Consider the following 23,636-nt stretch of genomic DNA (forward strand, 5'->3'; position numbering starts at 1 on the left):
TGTGGGAATGCATTACCCATCCATGGCACAGTCTGTTGGACCTACATTATGCAGCCCCAATAGTTTCTTCTTAATCATGAATATGTCAAGACTGCTTTTAAATTATGTTCAATTATTGCTGCATTTACACCAATTTAGAAGTAAATTTTTTAAATGTAATTTTAAAATTTCTTCTCTCCAGCTTTTGGCCTTCTCAGGGCCATGTACTATTCCCCAACTGAGAAGGCAGGCAGCTGACTTACTGTGAGACCATGCCAAGGCTGCTCAAGAGCTTTCCACTAGGAGCAGCACGGGAAAATGACCAGAGTGAACCATCCCATGTTCAATCCTCTCCATAAAAAAGTGCATAGTTCCTGCTTGCCACTTCCCCTGACTGCACAGTCAAGATAGGGAACCCACAACATGGGGAATTACAGGCATAAACCTGTATTCTATTGCTACATTGAATTGATGCACAAAAATGCTGTACTCCCAATTCATTCAAACCTGGTACTGGGTGACATGCATATAAATCCTGTAAATTAGGCAGGATGTTTGTCATCCTGGGCAGAAGAACCAATATGTACAAGCAGGACAAGCTGTTTTAGTAACAGAGATGTTGATATTCATTTGTTAAGCATCTAACGATAGATATGGTGCCTGTGTAAGTGACAACATCTCCTGTGCATACATAGTGAGTATATGTCCCATACAATGCTGTGGAGCTTCCTTCTGACACACGTGAAATTTGTACCAGTGCTCCACTTACATGGTGTGTAATGTATGCCATACATTGAAAATAACAATCACTGTTAAAATGTTCCATGATCTATTTATTAACAAGTCATTAAACTGTCTGCTCGAAAAATGAAATTGGCAGTCTGTTAATTGATAGTAATTTGGAACTGATGTCAATCAGCAAGTCATCCAATGGAAGTAACTCAATGATCACAGAACAATATTTTTTGTTCCTCATTTATTTTGGTTGCACCAATTGCATCAATTAAAAAATCAAGACCGATGAATAATACAATTGTTTTGAGTTAATACCCAAAACTATACTTCCTGAATAGGCCAGTGTTTAACAGAGCTGTCATTTGTTATGTTGGCTGAAAGCTGTGTTTTTAAGTGAAAGCCATATACAGGTACATGGGTAGACAGCATATGCCAACATGGGTTTCTTATTTGCACTTTCTTGTCACTATGAGTGAACACATAGGCAGTACAATGACTTCATTCAGGGTTTTTGATGTATTGCAGCTCTCAGCCCATTCCCTTTTGGTTGTCACTTAAGATGAAATTGAGGGCACTGTATTCTGAAAATGTCATTTTCACCTGCACAACACATTGTTTTTAGATGGATGACGTTATCGATGATATAATGAGTTTGGAATCAAGCTGCTTCAATGAAGATGCTCTCAGCTGCATGGAGCCACCTTCTCTCACACATAACACAGTAAGTACTAATAAAGGAAGGAGAGGCATCTTTAGGGGCCAATAGATTTGGTGGGGGGGGGGGAGGACTAAAGACTGTAGTTAAGGTCCAGCATTGGGTCTACACCAAGATGTTTTAATATTTCTTCTGCATCAATTAAAATGGGTGGGAAATGTCATTCTTGCCATTCTCCATAGCACCTCTATCATGACAGCAGGGAACATAGTTCATGGAACCATAAACTGTTGGAGAAACATTTTTACACACTCATGTAGGCATTGAATTTGCTGTATGATGTTTAGGCTAAACCATTTTTTATATTTTGTTGCACATTAATTGCTTTGAATGCACCAGGACCACATTACTGACATTATGTTATTTTAATATTGTGCTGGAACAGACTAAAATCACTATGATACTGTGTTTCTAAATATGCACAACAAATTCAAAGAAGGCACAGCATTATGGCAATTGTAAAGTTAATGTTAATTTTAGGGGAGGATTCAACTTCTGTAATGCCATAAAAAGAATTTGTTGAACTGTCCATGCCGCATAATGTTTCTCCCCACTTTAATATAGAATGCACACTTGATTCCATATTTATGTGGTGGGGATGTGGTTTGGTGCTCCACTGGGAGTAGAGGCAGAAGACAGTCGAGTTAAACACGCTGCAGTGAGTCAAGTACCAGCAGAGTTACATTGTTCAAAAATCGAGGTTACAGAGGTTTCAACCTAATGGTGCTGCTAAGATCACTTAGGAGATCTTACAGTGAAAATACTAAAGCATAACATGAAATTCTACTTTCATGAAAAACATTACTTGGCCAGACTAACACCTTTGTCCTCTGATTTAATAAGAGCCCAGACAGACATTTTATTTTAAAAAATTTTGTGACTAATTTTTACCCCTCCTCCGCTGAAGGTGCTGAAGGATTCTGGTTGTCCTTTGGTACGTTGCCATAGTATCCATCGTTCATGCGTGTTCTGCAAAGGCAAGTGACAGAAGGCTATTTGACCATTGGGAACATCACATCTGAGCACAATCCTGCAATCAGGCTCAGCAGTGCTGCTTCTCATAGTAAAATAATTGCTGACACTTGCTATCAAGGATCACAATATGAAATAAATCCATGCTCACATGCTGCAGATCTCCAGGTCAGCATCAGAAAGAGGACAATTTACTCCACAAAGAGATAGGAAGAGTATGTGAGAATGTGAAAGGTATTTTAATGGGAGATTTCAATTAACCAAATATAAACTGGGAAACCCAAGTGGTTTAGAGTCAAGATTGTTAAATATAATGGATGACTGCCACGTGACCTAGTGGAGATGAAATTGGTCTCGGGCAGTAATGCAAAACAAGCAATAGTGAATCGGCACCCTTTTTTTCACTCCGCCCAATTTTCTTTTCTGGAAAAAAAATCCCCAGTGTGTCAAGGAAGCCATAGGAGGCCGTGCACATCCTTACGTGGTATTTGCTAATAACCCAGACAATGTGCAGAAAATGAGGGATAGTGACCGGGAGCCAGGCATATGACTTTTAAAAGGGTTAAATTGAAAGAAACGATGGAACAACTAAAGAAAATGGATTGGGATGGGTTGCTCAACAGCACTTCAGTAGAGGACAAGTGAAACATCAATTAAAAATAGTGCTGAACATTCTGGATAACATTCTTAAAAGAAAAAAGCCCAGACTAAACAAATGTGACCTTATATGGATTAACAAACAAATTTAAGGTGAAATAAAGAGAAAAAATGGCCTCTACAAAACCTATACCGAGAAATGGGAAGAGTTCACTTGGATGAATATAAGAAAATTCAGGGTGATCATTGGGACAAAAAGGAACCTAGAGAAAAGCCACAGCAGCATAGTCTAAATGCAAGAGTAAAAACATTTTGTCATTACTACAGCATTAGGAAGGCAGTCAGAAAAGAGTGAAAACCCTAAAAGTTGAAAACAGGCTTGAAACTGAGGATGAACATAAAATAGTAAATATTCTAAATGATTACTTCCTCCAAGTATTTGCAAGGGAAGACATGAGCAACATGTCCTCCCCAAACAGAGAGAACTTAAGCGAAATCAATGCCTTTGATATAAATGAAATGGAAGTCCAAAACAAATAAATCCTCAGGGATAGATATTATTTATCCCAGAGTGCTGAGAGAGACTAGGGATGAGATTTGTGAGACACTGACAATCATCATGAGGGACACTGGGTAGAGTGGAAACAGATCCATTAGTCCTACTTCTATTCCGTGTAGAATAATGGGATCTGTTATCAGGAGTAAACATATCTGTACAATAGTAATCTAATAAACAGCAATTAATATAGATTCAGAAGAGGAAGATTCTGCCTGACCAATCTCCTCAACGTCTTGGAGGAAGTGACAACCTAAGTGTACTGTGGAAAGCCCTACAACATATTTTCTTTATATATTTGTTCTTTGGATGAGGGCAACAGGGGCATATGGGTGTGCCTAGGCTTCCAAAAAGCATTTTACAAACTTCCACATAAAAAGCTATCAATTAAATTCAAAGCTGTAGGGATTCAGGGTAAACTTGTTGAAAGGTATAAAAAACAAATACTCTTAAAGGGAGTTTTGTCAGGCTTGGGAGGCAGAGAGAAAGTACTGATGGGGTGCCCCAGAGCACAATGTTCGATCCACTGCAGTTTCTAATTTACACAAATGATTTGGATTTGGAAAACCAATGCAACGTGGTCAAAGGAGGAGGCGTGAAATTGGAGGAGGCAGCTCAGAAGTTACAGAATGTGTTGGACAAAATATATATGTTGAAAGAGCAAAGGCAGATGAAATTTAATGTAGAAAAGTATAAAATGTTGCACGTAGCAAGAAAGAAAAAGCAACACGTGTACTCCATGAATGGCGTTAGAATGGCTAAGGATGAAGCTGAAAGAGAATAAGAATCTGAGTAGACTTAGTAGATCCACAGTCCAACAAAGGAAAGAGAGATTTCTTCGAGTGAAAGGGAAGGTACTGCAAAAACCTTCTTTGAAGCAGCGCTTAAGAAGAAGAATGCATGAACACTTACCAGAGGTGCACAGCTATCTGTTCCTCTGGTGTGCAGAAATAATGGTTATGAAGACTTTTCTAATGCACTTATTTACAAAAATATATCAACTTGCAAGCAACACAGACCATTTATACATCATTCAGATAAATGTAAATAATTTTTTGTGTAAAAACAGGGATTTACAGGATGAGTTTTTTAAAAAATAATGTTTTTAAACATACCTGGAGTTGGCGGCCACGGGGGCGGCTGAAGAATCCTGAGTGGGGCAAGAGTCGAGCTAATTGCCGACTAATTTCTGGATGGGGTCCTTCAACTAGCATTAGGCTCCTGATTTGCATATTTAAGGGGCCTAACGTCTGTTTTAGGCATCCGCCTAAGACACCTAAAGAAAGGACCCCACGAGTTTAGCAGTGGGACCAACGCCTGCGCAGATTGGGTACAGTGCTAAACTGGTGTGGTTTGTGCCCATTTTATGCCTGAAAAACGGCCGCAACAGATACCAACTTTTACCCCCATTATTAGACTGGATTGATAGTTTGTACAGTGCACAATTATACAATGGATCTATCACTTAGAAAGCAAAATACAATTCCAATGATCATGACACTATTTTGTAGGTTGTAAAGAATGACAACAGCAAAGAGTTAAAAGTGAAATGAGTTTGAAGCCTTATTAAGATATGCACCAAAATAACAGTAAAGTTTGCCTATCTATGAAACATGGTATTCAAGATGGTTATTGGCTGACGTGCAAGTACCTTGCAATCACCTCCCACTATTCAGAATCATTGGGCGTCGATGCATTATTCAGTGGGCATTATGAACATAGTATTACAGGCAAAGGTACAGGTGGTACCCACCATGATGCAGCTTGGAAAGAATATTTCTAGCAGTAAGGAGGAAACTAGAGATAAAGGCATCTTGGAAGACTTGCTATTATTCATGGCAAGTCCTGAAAAGTAAAATCTCAATATCCAACTAGGGGTATTCCTTCTACATATCAGACAGCAAAGCACAGCTTTATTGATTCTTCTCCTCATTATTTAACTTCTGTTGAAATAGTTTCTTGCAAGCCAGTAAACATTAACAATTGCACTGCTTGACATAACATCAAAGAGCTGAACAGCCTGCAGGAGAATGATTTTGCGAATTACACTGTATATCAGATTAGTGTTAAAGTCCAAGAAGTCAGAGTTCATTTGTTTCTGTGAATTGATGTCTAGCACATGCACCCTAATTCCTGTTCACATCGCAGCTTTGAGAAAGAAGGAAAGTTAAAATGAAGGAGAAAAGCAAAACAATTACTATTGTGGAGTTCATAGAATCACAGAAAATAAAACTGGTAAGAAATAGACCTTATTGTTTGGACTATACTTAGAATAGTCAGTAGATTTTGGAGACATTTTATCGAGAAATAAGTGCAAAATTACAATACCTAATCTGAGATAACAGTAGCTAGTATATTACTGCAGTACAGTAGCGCTGTACTGAATACAGAGTCCTAAAAGGGTAGTAGCATCAACATTTGCGCATCAAAAGCAAAATATTAGCAAAATTGTAATGGCTTTGGTTATTCAAATAACACTGCAAATTTAGAACAGCCTTGGAATTGTGTAACCTTCTATATTTCTCCTTTAATATTCAGTAGTAAGAATTTACTGATAATTTCCTGTGAGCCTACTGCAATAGATTTACTATCAGTACTGCATTTTCAAAAGCTACAATGGACATGAGTCTAAGACTAGGCATGTATGAAGAATATTATTGCCTTTTTAAATGGACATCAGGAAGTAGGCCTACTATATTGTTAAGGCTAATGAAATTCAGGGTGTTGCAAAAATAATAACAATATAATGTTTTTAGTTAACTTATAAGCAGCTTGCAGTTTTTTTACATGCAGTTTAGATTCTTTTTGTCTCCTGTGAGGCCTTTCAACTTTCAAAGGTTATCAATGGATTATAAAGTAACCAAAGTACAAATAGGATGACCCAGTGCCAGGCCTTTTATGATGTAATTATGGGTAGTAGTTTTGTGATGATTTTTATACTCTGACTATAACATAGAATGGAGTAGCTGGTCATATCATTTGAATTCTCATTATTTTTGATATTTTACAATGCAATCAAAATTTTAGCATGTTCTTAAAAATGTTTGACAGCAAGAACAATTAATTCATCCCTTATAGTAAGCATTCATATTTAAAGTGTCTTGTGTACAGGTTTCTTAAAGTATTAGCCAAAACTTTACATTTTATTTCCATGTGTAATAGCTGTCTCTAATACTGTAATGTATCATTGTTTAGAGGAGAGATTATCTTTCAAAACTGGATTAGTCAGCCTGCTGTATTGCTACAAATTAAACTTGGTATATATTCTAAATTCATCCATAGTTTTTTTGTTATTTTACTAGTTTAGATGGAGTTAAGTACAGAATATAATGTTGAATGGACTTTAACACTTTAACCCAAAGTATCTTTCTCAGCAGAATTCCCCACATAATGCAGTGCTCACTGATGGTGAAACAGTCCCTGCAATTACTCAATGTGGAAATAGTGGACAAGCATTGCAGAATGCCTGGAGGGGTTTCACAAGTTAAAGATAAACATTCCTAGCTATATAAATCAATATAAGTGAGACAAATGGTAATAAATTTAAGTTTAATATCCCATGGCACTATTCGAAGAAGAGCAGGGGAATTCACCCCGGTGTCCCGGCCAATATTTATCCCTCAACCAACATCACTAAAAAAAAAACATTATCTGGTGCAGAACTGAGGGAGAACTGCACTGTTGGAGGTGCCATCTTTCAGATTAGATGTTATACCCTTTCAGGTGGACTTAAAAGATCTCACGGCACTATTCAAAGAAGAGCAGGAGAGTTCTCTCACTGTCCTGGCTAACATTTATCCCTCAACCAACATCACTAAAACAGATTATCTGATCATTTATTTCATTGCTGTTTGTGGGACCTTGCTGTGTGCAAATTAGCTGCTGTGTTTCCCTACATTATAACAGTGACTACACTTCAAAAGTTCTTCATTAGCTGTGAAGCACTTTGGAACATCCTGAGGTTGTGAAATGTGCTATATAAATGCAAGTTCATTCTTTCTTTGTAACTGTAACTGAAACTGTAGAGCAAAACTTACTTGATGACTCAATAAGTAAACGCACCACAAGTGGCTAAAAATTCTTCCATGTGCTACATGTGGGTCATAGGGGGTACGTGAATTTGCCCATGAGATAAATGAAATGCATGGAGGAAGTTGTAGTCAACAGCATTGTACTCAGCCATATATACTGGGAAGCTCCTGGCTTTGTTCATGGTTTGTACTGAATCAGCTGATCTCAGCCAGCATGCTACAGGTTCAGCAACACTGGGACTTGAGAGGAGAAAAACTAGGTTTCCATTCCTGATCACTATCTATTGACCCCTGCTGTGAAACCTCACACGGTTAAAGTGCCGGTTGACATTCACGGCCCAGGCTAATATTTTAAGAATAGACACTTAAATGATGTACCAGAGAGCTTCTGGCACTCATGGAACAATACCTTAGCATAAATCATGAAAGAAAAAGAGAAAATTAAAAGAAAACACACAGAAACTCCTTGATATTTGGATGATAGTTTTGAGAATTGTGATAAAGACTGTTTTACTAAAAATGCATCCCTTTTCGTAGCACATAGTTTTTACTAGTTTATAACTATTTACTTCATACTGAAGTTCAGCAAATGAAGACAGTGTTGTCATTCATTTCACAAACAGAATGGTTTGTATTAGAGTGTGACCTGCTTATGGACCTCTACTCAAGTACTATCCTGTTTAGAGAGAAACGGCTCATGACAAAGCAAGAGCATCTGAATATAACTAACACAACCTAAAAATTGACAAAAAAATATTAGGAGAGATGATATAAAAACAGAAAATGCTGGAAATACTTAACAGGTCAGGCAGCATCAGAGAGAGAAACAGAGTTAACGTTTCAGGCTGATGACCTTTCGTTAACTCGGTTTCTCGCTCCACAGATGCTGCCTGACCTGCTGAGTATTTCCAGCAGTTTTGTTTTTATTTCAGATTTACAGCATCCGCAGTATTTTGCTTCAGAAGGGATGGTGTTGAATAATAGTGCATCTTACAATATCTAACAGCTGTACGTGGCTTGCAACAATTTGCCAGACACCACATAATAGTATAAACATTGACTTTGTGTGCAAATTACAGCAGATCTAAATAAGAATACCATTTCAAGGTACCAATAATTAATGAATTGCTTATTTTAGACCCCTCTAGCGCATGTCTATCAATCTTTTAAAATCAATTCCAATAATTATAATGAACTAACAACAGCTGTTTAAATTGTACATCTGACTCGAGAGTAGTCCCAGCAATTTAGGAATGCATACAATCAAAACTTTAGGTATAAGAGTAACCCAGACAACCAGGACATAAGAAGGTTTAAGTGCATTGACACATTTATATTTGAGTTTGAAAAAATGATTAGGGGGAAGGTAAGCAGGAGGAAATAAATCAGAATGTCATTTTGTTTAGTCATTTCTGGTATTATTTTCCAATGTGTTCTGTAGTATTCATTTTGCCTGCTGAGTGGCTCTTGTGTGCAGTATAGCTCATTCCTTTTGTGTGGAATGTTTTTCATAGAACCACCATACTGAGTGATTGATTAATTAATCGATACCTAAGAGCAGATGCTTGCTTTATAAATTGCAGGTGGAAAAAGCATGGATTTTTAACAGTTGGTTTCAGCTGTGTTCTGTATAAAATTGATTGCTTTCAATTAAGGTAAGTTGCAGCTAATATTTTAAAAGAAAGTTATCAATGATTATTGAATAGGTGGTAATTGAGCTAACTGGTCTCAACATGAGAGGTTATATTTACTGGTTTTTAGGAGTTTGGTGTTCTCAAAGTGAAGAAAATTCTAAGCATGTTTTCTCAGCAGTAATACATGAATGTAAATGCAGTACAAATACTGTATAAAGCAACATCAGACAGCAATTCCTTGTTACTCTACAAGTTTTGAGTATTTACCTATTCTGTTTTTTTTTTGTCTCTTGTTTATCCAGCTGCCATTGTCCAGCAGTATTCTAGATGTCTATGGTGGTGATCAGGGAATGACTGCTACTAATATTGGACTCACCGGCACTTCGTGCTCTACTAACCTTACGGTGAAAAGGGAAATCACAGCTACACACCCTGGAAGTAAGTGGTGTATTAATCAATAGTATATTGTAAATCCTTGAGATTATAGTGGTCAACCTTTTTGACTGAGATTTATAAGGCTCCATCTAGAAAACTTATGATGGGATAAAGGTTATTTCTTAATTCATTAATCTCTAATTAGATTAAAATAAATGTAGTTTTTTCTATTTGAAATTTGTATTTTAAGTGTACTTTGGTGGGGAACATATGGTTCTAAGCACTTTTGTTAGTTATTTAGTATTAAAGTAGGCTCAATAAGGCTAGAATATCTGAGGAAATTAAGTTAGCTACACTATTTTTAAAAGTCCTGTCTACAATATCTAGTGATAACTTTCTCGATCCAGACCAAATTCATTGTTGCTATGGCAACAATGACAATCAGGTTTTTTGTGACTACTACTTGTAATGGTAGTAAATCCATTTGACATAATGAGATCCTATTTGTAAAGGTTGCTCCATTTATTTCTCATTTGTGAGTTAGACTCTCAATGCAGAGAGATGAAACATAGTTTGATGACATGACAGTGCTATTCCTAATCCTGGGCTGTAGGGCATTTGTACAATCATGACAGTTGGTTTACTTTCTGCATATCTTTTTTAAAAAAAGCTAAAATTCTCCAAGTTGCAAAGTATCTTGTAAGTAACGAACTGGTCTGTCTGCTGGCAAAGATCCATCCCTTCATTCATGCCTTTCGCACAGGGCAGTGCAAAGTATTCTTTAATGAGACAATTTCTTGTCTACTGCATGAATAAGCAGTAGCAACTACTTCACCTTTTTTCCTCTACTGACATTCTTAATCTCTCTCTTTTCCAAGACCTGAATTAGAAACATAAGAAATAGGAGTGGGATTAGCCATATGGCCCCTTGAGCCTGCTTCCCCATTCAACAAGATCATGGCTAATCTTCTACCTCAACTCCACTATCCCCATATCCCTTGATTCCCTTAGTGTCCAAATATCCATTGATCTCAGTCTTGAATATATTCAATGACTAAGCATCCACAGTCCTCTGGGGTAGGGAATTCCAAAGATTCACAACCCTCTGAGTAAAGAAATTTTTTCCTCATCTTGGTCCTAAATGGCTGACCCCTTATCCTGAGACTATGACCCCTAGTTTTAGACTCTCCAGCCAGGGGAAACAGCCTCTCAGCATCTACCCTGTCAATCCTTCTAAGAATTTTATATGTTTCAATGAGATCACCCCTCATTCTTCTAAACTCCAGAGACTATAGGCCCATTGTACTCAATCTCTCCTCGTAGGACAACGCTCACGTTCCAGGAATCCAGTAATGAACCTTCATTACACTCCCTTTTAAGGCAAATATATCCTTCCTTGGGTAAGAAGACCAAAACTGTATACAGTACTCCAGGTGTGGTCTCACAAGCCCTATACAATTGCAGCAAGACCTCCTTGATCTTTTCCTTTATTGAAAGTGGATTGGAGTATAACATACCATCTGCCTTCCTAATTGCTTGCTGTACCTGCATATTAACTTTGTGATTCATGTACAAGGACACCTAAATCCCTCTGACTACCAACATTTCTTAGTTTTTTTTAAAAATCTGCTTTTCTATTCTTCCTACCAAAGTGGATAATTTCACATTTCCCCACATTATACTCCATTTACGACCTTCTAGCCCACTCACTTAACCTGTCTATATCCCTTTGCAGTGTCTTTGCATCCTCCTCATAGCTTACTTTCCCACCTAGCTTTGTGTCGTTAGCAAATGTGAATACATTACATTCGGTCCCCTCATCCAAGCCATTTATATATTGTAAACAGCTGAGGCGCAAACACCGATCCTTGCGGCACCCCACTAGTTACAACCTGCCAACACGAAAATGACCTGTTTGTTCCTACTGTTTTCTGTCCGTTAACCAATCCTCAATCCATGCTAATATATTACCTCCATGAGACCTAATCTTGTGTGACACCTTATCGAATGCCTTTTGAAAATGCAAATATACTACATCTACTGGTTTTCCCCTTATCTACCCTGCTAGTTACACCCTTTTTAAAAAAAAACTATTAAATTTGTCAAACGTGACTTCCCTTTTCATAAAACTGGGTTGACTCTACCTAATCATATTATGATTTTCTAAGTGCCCTGTTACTGTGTCCCTAATAATAGATTCTAGCATTTTCCCTACTGCTGATGTTAGGCTAACTGGCCTGTAGTTCCCTGTTTCCTCTCTCCCTCCTTTCTTGAATAGCGGGGTTACGTTTGCCACCTTCCAATCCAAGGGGACCGTTCTAGAATCTAGGGAATTCTGGAAGATAAAAACCAATGCACCCACTATCTCTGCAGCCACCACTTTTTTAAAAAAAAACCCTAGGATGTAGACCATCAGGTCCAGGGGATTTGTTGGCTTTTAGTCCCATTAATTTCTCCAGTACTTTTTCTTTACTAATAATTGCTTTAAGTTCCTCACTATTCCAGTATGTTTTTTTTTGTGTCTTTTACTGTGACGACAGATACAAAATATTTGTTCAACGTCTCTGCTATTTCCTTATTCCCATTATAATTTCTTTTGTCTCTGCCCCTAAGGGACCCATGTTTACTTTGGCTAATCTTACTTGTAGAAGCTCTTACAATCTGTTATTGTATTTCTTGCTAGTTTACTCTCGTCTTCAATTTTCTCCCTCTATCAATTTCTCCTTTACCTCTGTTGTGAAAGCTGACTCCAAAAAGCTCCTTTTTAAATCTTTCATGCAAATCACTTCCTTTCGCCCAGCAACTTTTAATTCTATAAAGCTCAAGTTCTTAAGAATGTACACCCCAGTTATCAGTCTGAGACCATTAGCTGCAGTTTGGCTTTCAGCCAGGCCATGCCCTATTTACATTGCCCTGTGAAACTTAGAATTCTGATAGGAAAGAGCTCTGCACATGCATGATTGCAGATTTCCTCTTCCCAACATTTACATTTTAGATTCTTAATGCTCTTAAACAATTGTACTAATTTTAGGTAAGTGTAAAATGTATTAAGTGCCCCAAGGGTCCCCCCTCCCCAAACCCCGAGTTCTTTTTACATCTGGTTTGATACAGCACTGAATTTACACTCCATGTGCTGTCAGACTACAATCTACAGGGACTCCCACATTGCTTCTGTCTGGGATCAGGTTAGAATCCAACTTTGGATTTACACCGTAACTTGTGTTGGAAAGCGGACAATGCTTTGCACTGATGTGAAAGTTGTGATATAAAAGCACCTGATGACTTGAATATTGCTCCATAACTGGGATGTTCTATCGATATTCACATTTCCAGACCGGATGCAAATAAAAGCTACTATCAATACTACTGTGGCCAATATTCCTTTTGAACTTTCCTCTCTAGTTCGTTGTAATCTGCAAATTGACCATCATGCAAACACTTTCTCTTCCCTACACCCTCATTGTATTGTAATCAAGACTTTGTGCGGTTGTACTCCTAAGTTTTTATCTCCGCGCCTCCACTTACTTTTCCTTCCGCCTGCATTCTTTGGGCTTTGAAACCAAAGCTTTGCATCACTCACTTTTTTAAAAGAAAATATTGTTCTGTAGTGACCGCTTTTTAAGAAAGGAGAGGGAGGGAAACCAGGGAATTATAGACCAGTTAGCCTAACATCTGTTGAGGGGGAAAATGCTGGAGTCTATAATTAAGGATAGGGTGACTGAACACCTCGAGAATTTTCAGTTAATCAGAGAGAGCCAGCATGGATTTGTGAAAGGTAGGTCGTGCCTGACAAACCTGATTGAATTTTTTGAAGAGGTGACTAAAGTAGTGGACAGGGGAATGTCAATGGATGTTATTTATATGGACTTCCAGAAGGCATTTGATAAGGTCCCACATAAGAGACTGTTAGCTAAGATAGAAGCCCATGGAATCGAGGGAAAAGTACGGACTTGGTTAGGAAGTTGGCTGAGCGAAAGGCGACAGAGAGGTAGGGATAATGGGTAGGTACTCACATTGGCAGGATGTGACTAGTGGAGTCCTGCAGGGATCTGTCTTGGGGCCTCAAATATTCACAATATTTATTAACTACTTAGATGAAGGCATAGAAAGGCTCATATCTAAGTTTGCCGATGACACAAAGATTGGTGGCATTGTAAGCAGTGTAAATGAAAACATAAAATTACAAAGGGATATTGATAGATTAGGTGAATGGGCAAAACTGTGGCAGATGGAATTCAATATAGACAAATGTGAGGTCATCCACTTTGGATCAAAAAAGGATAGAACAGGGTACTTTCTAAATGATAAAGTTTAAAAACAGTGGATGTCCAAAAGGACTTAGGGGTTCAGGTACATAGATCATGGAAGTGTCATGAACAGGTGCAGAAAATAATCAATAAGGCTAATGGAATGCTGGCCTTTATATCTAGAGGACTAGAGTACAAGGGGGCAGAAGTTATGCTGCAGCTATACAAAACCCTGGTTAGACTGCACCTGGAGTACTGTGAGCAGTTTTGGGCACCGCACCTTCGGAAGGACATATTGGCCTTGGAGGGAGTGCAGCGTAGTTTTACTAGAATTATATCTGGACTTTAAGGGTTAAGTTACAAGGAGAGATTACACTAATTGGAGTTGTATTCTCTGGAGTTTCGAAGGTTAAGGGGTGATCTGATCGAAGTTTATAAGATATTAAGGGGAACGGATAGGGTGGATAGAGAGAAACTATTTCCGCTGGTTGGGGATTCTAGGAGTAGGGGGCACAGTCTAAAAATTAGAGCCAAACCTTTCAGGAGCGAGATTAGAAAATATTTCTACACACAGGGTGGTAGAAGTTTGGAACTCTCTCTTCCGCAAACAGCAATTGATACTAGCTCAATTGCTAAATTTAAATCTGAGATAGATAGCTTTTTGGCAATCAAAGGTATTAAGGGATATGGGCCAAAGGCGGGTATATGGAGCTAGATCACAGATCAGTCATGATCTTATCAAATGGCGGAGCAGGCACGAGGGGCTGAATGGCCTACTTCTGATCCTATGTTCCTATAAGACCATAAGAGATAGAAGTAGGCCATTCGACCCCTCAAGCCTGCTCCGCCATTTAATGAGATCATGGCTGATCTGATTTTTACCTCGACTCCACTTTCCCACCCTTTCCCCATATCCTTTTGGTGTCCTGTACAACGGATTTTGCCTTAGTTTCTCAATTTTTAAAAAATGGGAGCAGTTTGTGCTATAGAAAGGAATGTTTTTTCTGCTTTGTGCCAGAATAGTTGTCTACTTAAATAGACAATTCTATTTCTACCGACTCTCCTCAAATGCTACCTCTCAGAAATTACTGGTGGAGGGAATCCCATTTATTTAGGTTCCCTTTTTGCGTATTCTCAAAGAAAAAATGTTCAAGAAGCCAAACGCTTGACCTGTTCTTAAGATTTCTATCACGTTCCACCAATTCAACATAAGATGGTTTCAGAGAAACTCTTCATTTTATGGCCACTTTTAGTAACCAAGAATAGGACCTCTAACATTTTAATTAATGTCATGCTCTATTAAAGGCTAATGAACTTAGGAAGCTGAGTGAGCGCCTCCCTTCAATGTTTAAATCAATATAGCAGTCTCAGATTGTGGTTTATTTCGAACACTGGCTTATTATGAAGATTCACAATTGTGCACTTGAGGGTAGCTTTTGCTGATTAACTGGATTAAGATTCATTGCTGTTGGACTTGCAATACTAATATCTCCCACTGGACAATCTTGGAGGGAGGGGGGTTATATATATTAAATTTAATTTAGGAGATGGTCTAATGAAATAAGTTAAATAATTCAGAAATGGGAATTTGGATGTATTCAGAAATTGCTTACCAAGATGAGTTTACAAATGACTATTGAAGGCTGCTAGGATGGCAGGCATAAGACTGACTATCAATGCATGTGATTGTGTTGCATTAAAAATAGAACTCATGGTTGTTTGAAACTAGCCAAGTTCTTATTAACTTCTACAGATGCTGAAACACGTGCATTTGTTAAAGAAAGGCAAAAGAAAGATAATCACAACTTGAGTAAGTGTGGTCTAATTCAATGTCATTGTGTTAAAAGTTTTGGTTCTATCTTGGGCTATATTTAGGTACAATTGTACCTGAATATATGCCATTTTTTCACATAATGCAATTAATTTAATTCTCGTTACTTAACAGTTGAACGAAGACGAAGATTCAACATCAATTATCGTATCAAAGAGCTTGGTACCTTAATTCCAAAGTCAAATGATCCGTAAGTATAGATACATATTGATGCATTTACAAGAATCCTGTTTTCAAACTCTTAACACTTGGGGTGCATCAATGGCCTGCACAATGAAAAATTATCTAAAACTACTTTAGCAGTTCCTTTTTAGAACTCTGTCCTCACTTCTCTCAATATAGTGCCATATGGTGTGGCCTTTATAATTACTTTAAATAAATTATCCTGCAGGATTTTATTGCTTTTAAAAGTTAATATTTTATAAATTATTGACTGTCAAATGGATCATTACATGATGTCTTCACCTTGTGAATAATAGGTTTGAAACCAGACTGGATAGGATACAGCTCTCCATTCTGTTAATGGATTTAATGGACAGTCTTTCTCGTCTTTATAAACGAGCACCCAATCTGAAGATCAGAGTGTCTGAGGTTGAGGATTAAGACCGGTTGTTTGGAAATCTTGTCATTGACCTGTGAACACTTGATTAGAGGAGAATGTTAAATTATATAATATCCCATTGCATCCCCTCAGTACACAAACTCTATAAAACTTTAACCAAGAATCCATATCCCTCTTTACATTTAAGTCACTTCATTTTTACTTTAAAGTAACTGTTCAGTTTAATTATTTTTAATAATATGATTACATTTTTCCTTTTTTGATAAAATTCTGCTGAGGCAGACTTTTATTCAAAGATGACCTTTTACTCTGCAGTGATGTACGTTGGAACAAGGGAACCATTTTGAAAGCTTCTGTGGAATACATCAAGTGGCTCCAGAAAGAGCAACACCGTGTCAGAGAATTAGAAAACAGGCAAAAGAAACTGGAACAGGCTAACAGGAGACTACTTCTGCGGATTCAGGTTTGTAAGCAGTCCAAAGGACTGAATGTGTATTTTGTGCTGTGGAGGAGGCATTGTCTCCTTCTCTGCCCTTGGTGGAAAGAAACTTTTTTTAAAACACTATTGTGTGATGCTAATGCGTAATAAACCCAACGATTCTCCATATGTGAAAATTTATATATTTGTATAGTGCATGGCCCACCGTAGATTTGTAAATTAAATGTAGCCTTGGTATGATCAACCAATTCAATTCCTCACTGCCTTTTTAATGGTGCCAATTTGGTAGGAACCCCTCATAATGATCCAATCATTTTTGCTAAATTTACTTTTTTTAAAATCCAGTATCAGCTGCATTTTTGATTTCTGGTCCAGCTGAATATATAGGTGTGTAAATAATAAAGGCAATACAAAATTAAGCCATTATTTATATTTTAAAAAAATCAATAAACTTGCCTGTAACGTCAGATTATGTGTTAGAAATACCTCCCTGTTACCATAAAGTTTCCCCATAACAGCCTTTGCTCTTGAGCCTATTCCTAGCTTTTTTTTGTGCCTTCTCTGAATGGAGAAGCTCAGCCAAGAAATTGACTCCCAGAATACAGCTGTTACACTGTTCATGTCCTGCAAGTCAACTACAATTCACAGAATGCTCTTTCCATTCACTGTCCATGTCACTCCAGACCACAACTCCCAGAATGTATCTTTAGCCCAAGTCTAAAACAGACTAGATAGGTGGACTAGAGTTTATAAGCACACCTGAGAATGACCAGTGTTGCATTCAACATTTTATTTTAAAAATGCATCCCAATTATTTGATTGGAAAACAAAACATGTTCTCCCAGATACAGCATTCTGAATTGGAAATTTAAAAAGCTTCCTGAAACAGCAGCTATCACAATTTGCTGCATTCCTGGTGTTAGTAAACAGAAGAGCTTCTCCTGATGTTCAATTTTAAAATTCTATCTTCAACTGCCCCTCCCACCCCTAGCTTTGATTCACTCCCTGGGATTGTTCATGTGAGAGTAGCACCAAGTTAAACATCAAACTAACCTTGTGCAATGCTACAGGAGATCAGTGAGTGTGTTTGAGATGTATATTCTGTTCAGCAAGCATATAACCAAAATAAGTGACAGTTTTGTGGAGTTACAATTGAGAAGTTTTTTCTTAAAGTTTCTGTTTTAATTTTCTTCCTCCACCCCGACATTGCAATTAGTTTTAGACTAAAGGTAAAATATCCATGTATATGGTGGAAAATTCCACTCACGAGTACAAAAATACCCCATTTTTTAAAGAAATGTAAATCTGTGACACTTTTGGCATTGGAACTCCTGTATTTGGGAGGGGGGAAATAGGAGAGTTGCAATTCTCCTCCCACCCCCTCCCCCCACCAACAAATCAAAATTAGTTAAATATGGTTGTGTCCTAGGAATTTTGGTGAGCCTACTAGCACCGTTGTAACCTAATCCATAGTCTCACCAGTTATGTACTGGAAGAGTCCTACATATTATTAACTTAAGGATAACATCCTTCTCCATGTTTAAATGCCAGTTATGGTTTTCGTTTGCATATCTAAATGATTTGATGCATCCAAGATGACTTTCTCATTTAAATTGTAGGAGCTGGAAATGCAGGCCCGAGCCCATGGGCTGCCCGCCATGTCGTCAGCCCTTAGTCCAACGGAGCTGGCCGCTCATCTTGTCAAGCACGAGTCCTACCAAGAGGACAATGGCCCTGATTACCTGCAGCAAGCAACCTTGCCTCAGATGTTGAGTGATCTCAATGAAGGGTCCTGTAGCTTCTTGGATCCTTTGTCACATTTCACAGACTTGTCCTTCAGTGCTGCTTTGAAACAGGAGAACAGGCTGGATCCTTTGTCACATTTCACAGACTTGTCCTTCAGTGCTGCTTTGAAACAGGAGAACAGGCTTGATAACATTCTAATAGACGACACAATCTCTCCGTTGGGTGCTGATCCACTGTTGTCTGCAACGTCACCTGGTGCATCTAAAGGAAGCAGTAGGAGAAGTAGCTTCAGCACAGATGAGGATGATGAGCTGTGATAATCCCATTCTCTAATACAGGGAGGGACTGTGATCACTTCATTTCTTAAGAAAAAATAATTAAACACACAGATGATTTGCTAACTGCTTAAGGACTGATGCCTTGTGAGCCATTTGCACATCAGGCTGTCAAACTTTTACTCTGAAGGTTAGAATCCTCTCCACATGTTTGATGTTTTTCACTTCGGTGCTGCTATTAATCCTTTGTGAGGGAAACGGAGATCTAGTGAGTTCACATTGACACAATAAAAATTGCACATTTTCAGAAGAAATATAAAATCATATGCACAATTAATAGGGAATGTAAAGCTCCAACATCCCTTTTTTCCCCCAAAGTATATTCATAAACGACCAATTGATCTGTGTACTCGGGCTCAAATTGAAGTGGAACTCATTAATTTTTTTCTGCAAAAAATCAAATGAGCTTTTTATAAGAAATTATCAGACAGAAGTGGAGATAGGAAAAGTATGAATTGAAAATGAAAGCAGTTGGACAAAGGCACACTAACTACTATTGTAGTTGCAGTATTACTAATGTCCTGTCCAGTCAGAATTGTTCGGACGTGGTTTAATGGAAGGTCAGATGGAATTGCATTTTTCTGAATAAGAAGTAAAGAACTTGTGTGTTTCCCTTTTAGAAATTTAAGTTAGGATTTTGTGTTTTCTCAACTCCCACCCTCCCAAGTATATTTGAGTCAAACTGCATCTTAATCTGTCTCTCGGAAAGCTTCTGATTCTTGCTTAACTGGGTGTGGACCAGAATTGTGCATAGCTTCCCATTTCTGTTGTTTTAAAAATAGCAGTTGAGCACAAGGGAGATGGTTGACGTTTTTGTTTTTTGAGAAATAAGTACCCAAATGATGCAAAAATGATTTTTAAAAAAATAAACTTATTGTAATACTGACCCTTTCTGGACATATGGGGGAATTATGCTGTAGTATTATTATGCATATAAAATCCCCTGTTCAGAGTTTAATTAGGGTATACTTTTTGTTAGCATTATAGTGCAAAGTTACTTCTTTGAATAAGTGTAAAGAAAGCTCCCACAATGTCTGGAAGAGTTTTCTAAGTAAAGGTTTAGTTTCTAAGGAGTGTTACTCCTACATTTGTATTTTGCTGTTTAAAAAGTAATTATGGTCCTAGAATTTACATTTTGATTGTTTTAAAATGTGCTTTAGTGATCTTTTTTGAAATAATATTTCATGTACCTCAAGCCATATTTCTTTTAAAACAAAAAGAACCTATTTTGCTTGGTGGTAAAACTATTGTCCCCACCATGTATTAATTGTTGGAGCCATTTGATTAGTGGGTGATGAACTGCATAATTAAAGGTATTTGTTGCAATTAGAAAAAGGGGCATCCCAAAAGCTCTTATTTTTTCCTTTAATCATTTCCCAACTATTCAACAACTTGCATTTATATTGCATCTTTAATATAGAAAAATATTTCACTGTGCTTTACAGAATCTGAAAAAAAATGGGCACTGAGCCAAAGAAAAACTGTAGGAGGGGTGATCAAAAAGCTTGGTCAGAGGTGGGTTTTACGAAGGATCTTAAAGGAGGAAAGGGAGGTGGAGAAGTAAGGGAAATTAGGGAGGGAATTCCAGAGCATAGTTGGCTGTAGTCATGGTTGTCAAATGTAGGGGTAAATGAAGAAGAGACCCAGAGTCCGAGAAATGTAAAGTTCAGGCCAAGTTGTAGGACTGGAGAAGGTTACCAACATAGGGAGGAGTGAGGCCATGATTGGATTTAAACACAAGAATGAGAATTTAAATTTGAGGTGTTGGGTGACTGGAAGCCAATGTAGGCTGGTGAGGATAGAGGTATGGTGTGATGGTTGAGCAGGACTTAGTGTGGGATAGGATATAGGCAGTGTAAATTGTTGAAACCTATTACCTTAATAATTAGCCTATTATTCATTTAACTGATGTTGATGGTATTGCATCAGCACACTTATATATTCCAGCAGGTCTTATTCAAGAAGTCCAGGAACTTGCAACTTTATGAAATGTCCTAAATTGATTAGCTATGAGTGAGAACACTCGTGATGTCTGTGACGTTTTGCTTACATAATAGATTAAGTTACAATCTTGTTTTGGAAGACTGTCCTTCAAACAATGTAGTGTTCTTGAAAGTAATGCAAACTTGGGCTGTGTATGAATCATGTTAACATGTACAATAGAATGGGAATGGAAGAACTGATTAGAACCCAATCATTTAGCAAGTCCTTGCTTCAGAAAGCAAATGCATAAGCAAAGAAATACTGTCCATGAAAACTAATTTTCAATGGGAGAAAATGTTTTACCCTGTTCGTTTAAAAATGGGTTTACAACTTTGTTACACACTTGCAGAGGCGATGTTAGTTTTGGAAATGAGGGAAAAGATGAAGATTTTGACAGCTTAATGAGCAGGATTTAAATGTAAGTATCTTGTGCAAGGCTATTTTTTTGGGCTGGAGCACTGGCAACCATTGAGTTTTGACTTGTAAACTATTTACTGAAATGTACTGCCATTGAATAATTGCAATTTTTGTATGAAATAACCTTTTGTAAGATTTGTATAGATTTTTAATCTTTTGTGTAAAAGATTGAGTACTGAATTTCTGTGGAAAATTCTTTATGTATACAGTGTATTGTTTCTGTCATTATGAATATCATTGAAATAGGCATTACTAAAACTAGTAAAATCACCACAAAACAATATTGTGATCTTAATATTTAGTCTTGTAATATTTGGCCTAATGCCATCTAATTTCTTGTTAAGTAGCAATGCCCTCAGCTATACCAGACATTTATATAAAACCATTCCATGTTGTTCTTAAACTGCAAAAAAAAATAGTTGCACAACAAATACAAAAATTTTGTATCTTGTTTAAAGAAAATGTAAGCTAACTGGCACATTTCAGCTTTAACATTTTTCCGCACAGGATTTGGGGAGGGGGTGGGGGGGGGGGGGGGGGAGTGGAGAAAAGAGGTGAGGGGGAGACCAGGGTTACTTTTGGATTTAAAAAAAACTGGCACCTAGACAAAAGGTGATTTTTTAAAAAAAAAATTTTGCCCAAAATCCCAATGCTTATTTAATCAATAAACACCTCTTGCCCATTGTGTTGGAATGCCTTTTGTCCTTGTCCAGCTATGAGCAGAGGAAGATAAGAGACAAAGGCAAGCAGTCATCTCGTCAGAGATAACAGGGCTTTTGTAGAGATGGAAGTTAGAAATGCTGTAGTTCGAAGTCATCTTGTTTGAGTCAATTTTGATAACCCACTGATGAGGAAATGTGGGGGTACTATCGGATTACGCTATTGTACAAGTGGATACAGGACTGTGAGTTAACTCAAAAGGAAGTCGCTCAGTTTGCCAACAGGAATGACCGGTCACTGAACTTAAGATACCTATGGCAGACCTGAAATGGTAATGATTGGTGGTAGCTACTGGGATACTGAGCTACACCGTGATGATGATTCAAAATTTAAATAGAAACTGATTGTAAAAATGTCCAGATGGGTGAGTTTTATTATGTGCCAGAACAGAAAGTGAGATTTTAAAAATGTCCAAAAAATCAACAGGTTAAGCTTGAGTTAGCAAGATTAACAGTAAAGAAAAAAGTGAATGAGCATTAAAGGTAAGAGAGCACACATTTCAAGTAGAGCTTGAGTGATATGGAGAGAATTATGAGAGGGACCAACACATTTGCTGTCAGCATATACCAGCAAAAGGGCAACGAGAGGCAGACTGAGCATTGTCATGCTCTCGAATGACAGGCAAAGATGCACATCAGTGAGTCCAGTAAGTGTGGCCATGGGACTTGGGTGAATTATTTTATGAAATCAAATCTTTCTTCAAATTTTAAAGCTGGGGTTAGTATCGATAGCCTTATGCGGGCATTTGAATTGTTAGCTGGGCACCATAAATGAGACAAAATGAGTGGGCCAGTGAGATGTCATTAAGCAGAAAAGTGCTCAAGACGTGGCAATCACACCAATAGTATGGATTAGGATATTGGAAAGTGTGCTATCCTTAGGGTTTATGATTTATTGTTCTAAATGAACAGGCAGAAATTTAACAAACTAAAAGAATCTAGACAATACTTGCAGGAAAATGGTTATTCAGCTCAAAGTGAAGGCATAATAGACTACAAAGTTCTTTGCTATTTAATGCAAAGGGGTAAATTTCTGGGAATAGTTGTAGACAATTTAAGAATCTGCGACTTCATCGGGAATGTAAAACTCACAAGGAGTTAGGCACATGGGGGGGGGAAATTGGATTGGGGCCGTTTTTGGGCGAGGGTAGTGTGATGTGCCATTACCCCGCGTCCAATGGCCCCTGCGCAGTCAGGATGGGAGTTTCGGCCGGCTGGAGGACTCACCTGAAATCAGCGTTCCATTCCAGGCCTTGCATGTGGAATCAAAGCAATTTGCACTTTCCACCACCAGGGGGAGGCCAATCTCTTAAAGGGAGGATGTTTCATAGAAATCTCTTAAAGGTAGCTGGTACCTGTTATTTGCTGAAAATATCAGTCTACTATCTGCACGGAGATCAGACATTGCACACATAAAACACAGATGCAGGTCCCATCCCTATGTTTACACACTGGTGAGTTATGTTAAAACATTGAATACAGGTTGGGCAATACTAAATCCCACATCCTCCAATCTGCACGCCAGACCTCACCAATCTGCTGATCTGAGTTTGTACCAGGCCTGAGAGTGTGTGCACTAGAGACCTTGGTGCAAGAGGTGGACAGAAGGAGGGACATCCTATATCCACCAGCAGTGTGGGGGGGGCGCAGGCGGGCAGGCAAGAGGCCCTCCAGACACACGTCCCACTTTCTTGCAGGAGAAGGTGGTGCATATCAGGAGGCAGCAAGTGGCAGTGGCATTTAGCCCCTCGAGCCTGTTCTGC

General features: G+C 38.1%; 1 protein-coding gene across 3 annotated transcripts in view; it reads left to right on the plus strand.

The window, feature by feature from the left end:
- LOC137334687 (transcription factor EC-like) overlaps nucleotides 1–19,873 on the plus strand; it is a 63,447-nt gene extending 43,574 nt beyond the window's left edge. For 2 of the 3 annotated variants that reach the window (XM_067999550.1, XM_067999552.1), the window contains exons 3-8: nucleotides 1,337–1,435; nucleotides 9,522–9,657; nucleotides 15,595–15,651; nucleotides 15,787–15,862; nucleotides 16,517–16,697; nucleotides 18,293–19,873. In XM_067999550.1, the coding sequence (XP_067855651.1) occupies nucleotides 1,337–1,435; nucleotides 9,522–9,657; nucleotides 15,595–15,651; nucleotides 15,787–15,862; nucleotides 16,517–16,697; nucleotides 18,293–18,736 (993 nt within the window). In that variant the 3' untranslated portion in view covers nucleotides 18,737–19,873. The remainder of the gene's footprint in view (nucleotides 1–1,336; nucleotides 1,436–9,521; nucleotides 9,658–15,594; nucleotides 15,652–15,786; nucleotides 15,863–16,516; nucleotides 16,698–18,292) is intronic. The other variant, XM_067999551.1, reaches the window with a different exon arrangement.
- Nucleotides 19,874–23,636: the final 3,763 nt, after the last annotated feature.

Source organism: Heptranchias perlo, chromosome 18 (genome assembly GCF_035084215.1).
Source record: "Heptranchias perlo isolate sHepPer1 chromosome 18, sHepPer1.hap1, whole genome shotgun sequence".
Taxonomy (NCBI): Eukaryota; Metazoa; Chordata; class Chondrichthyes; order Hexanchiformes; family Hexanchidae; genus Heptranchias; species Heptranchias perlo.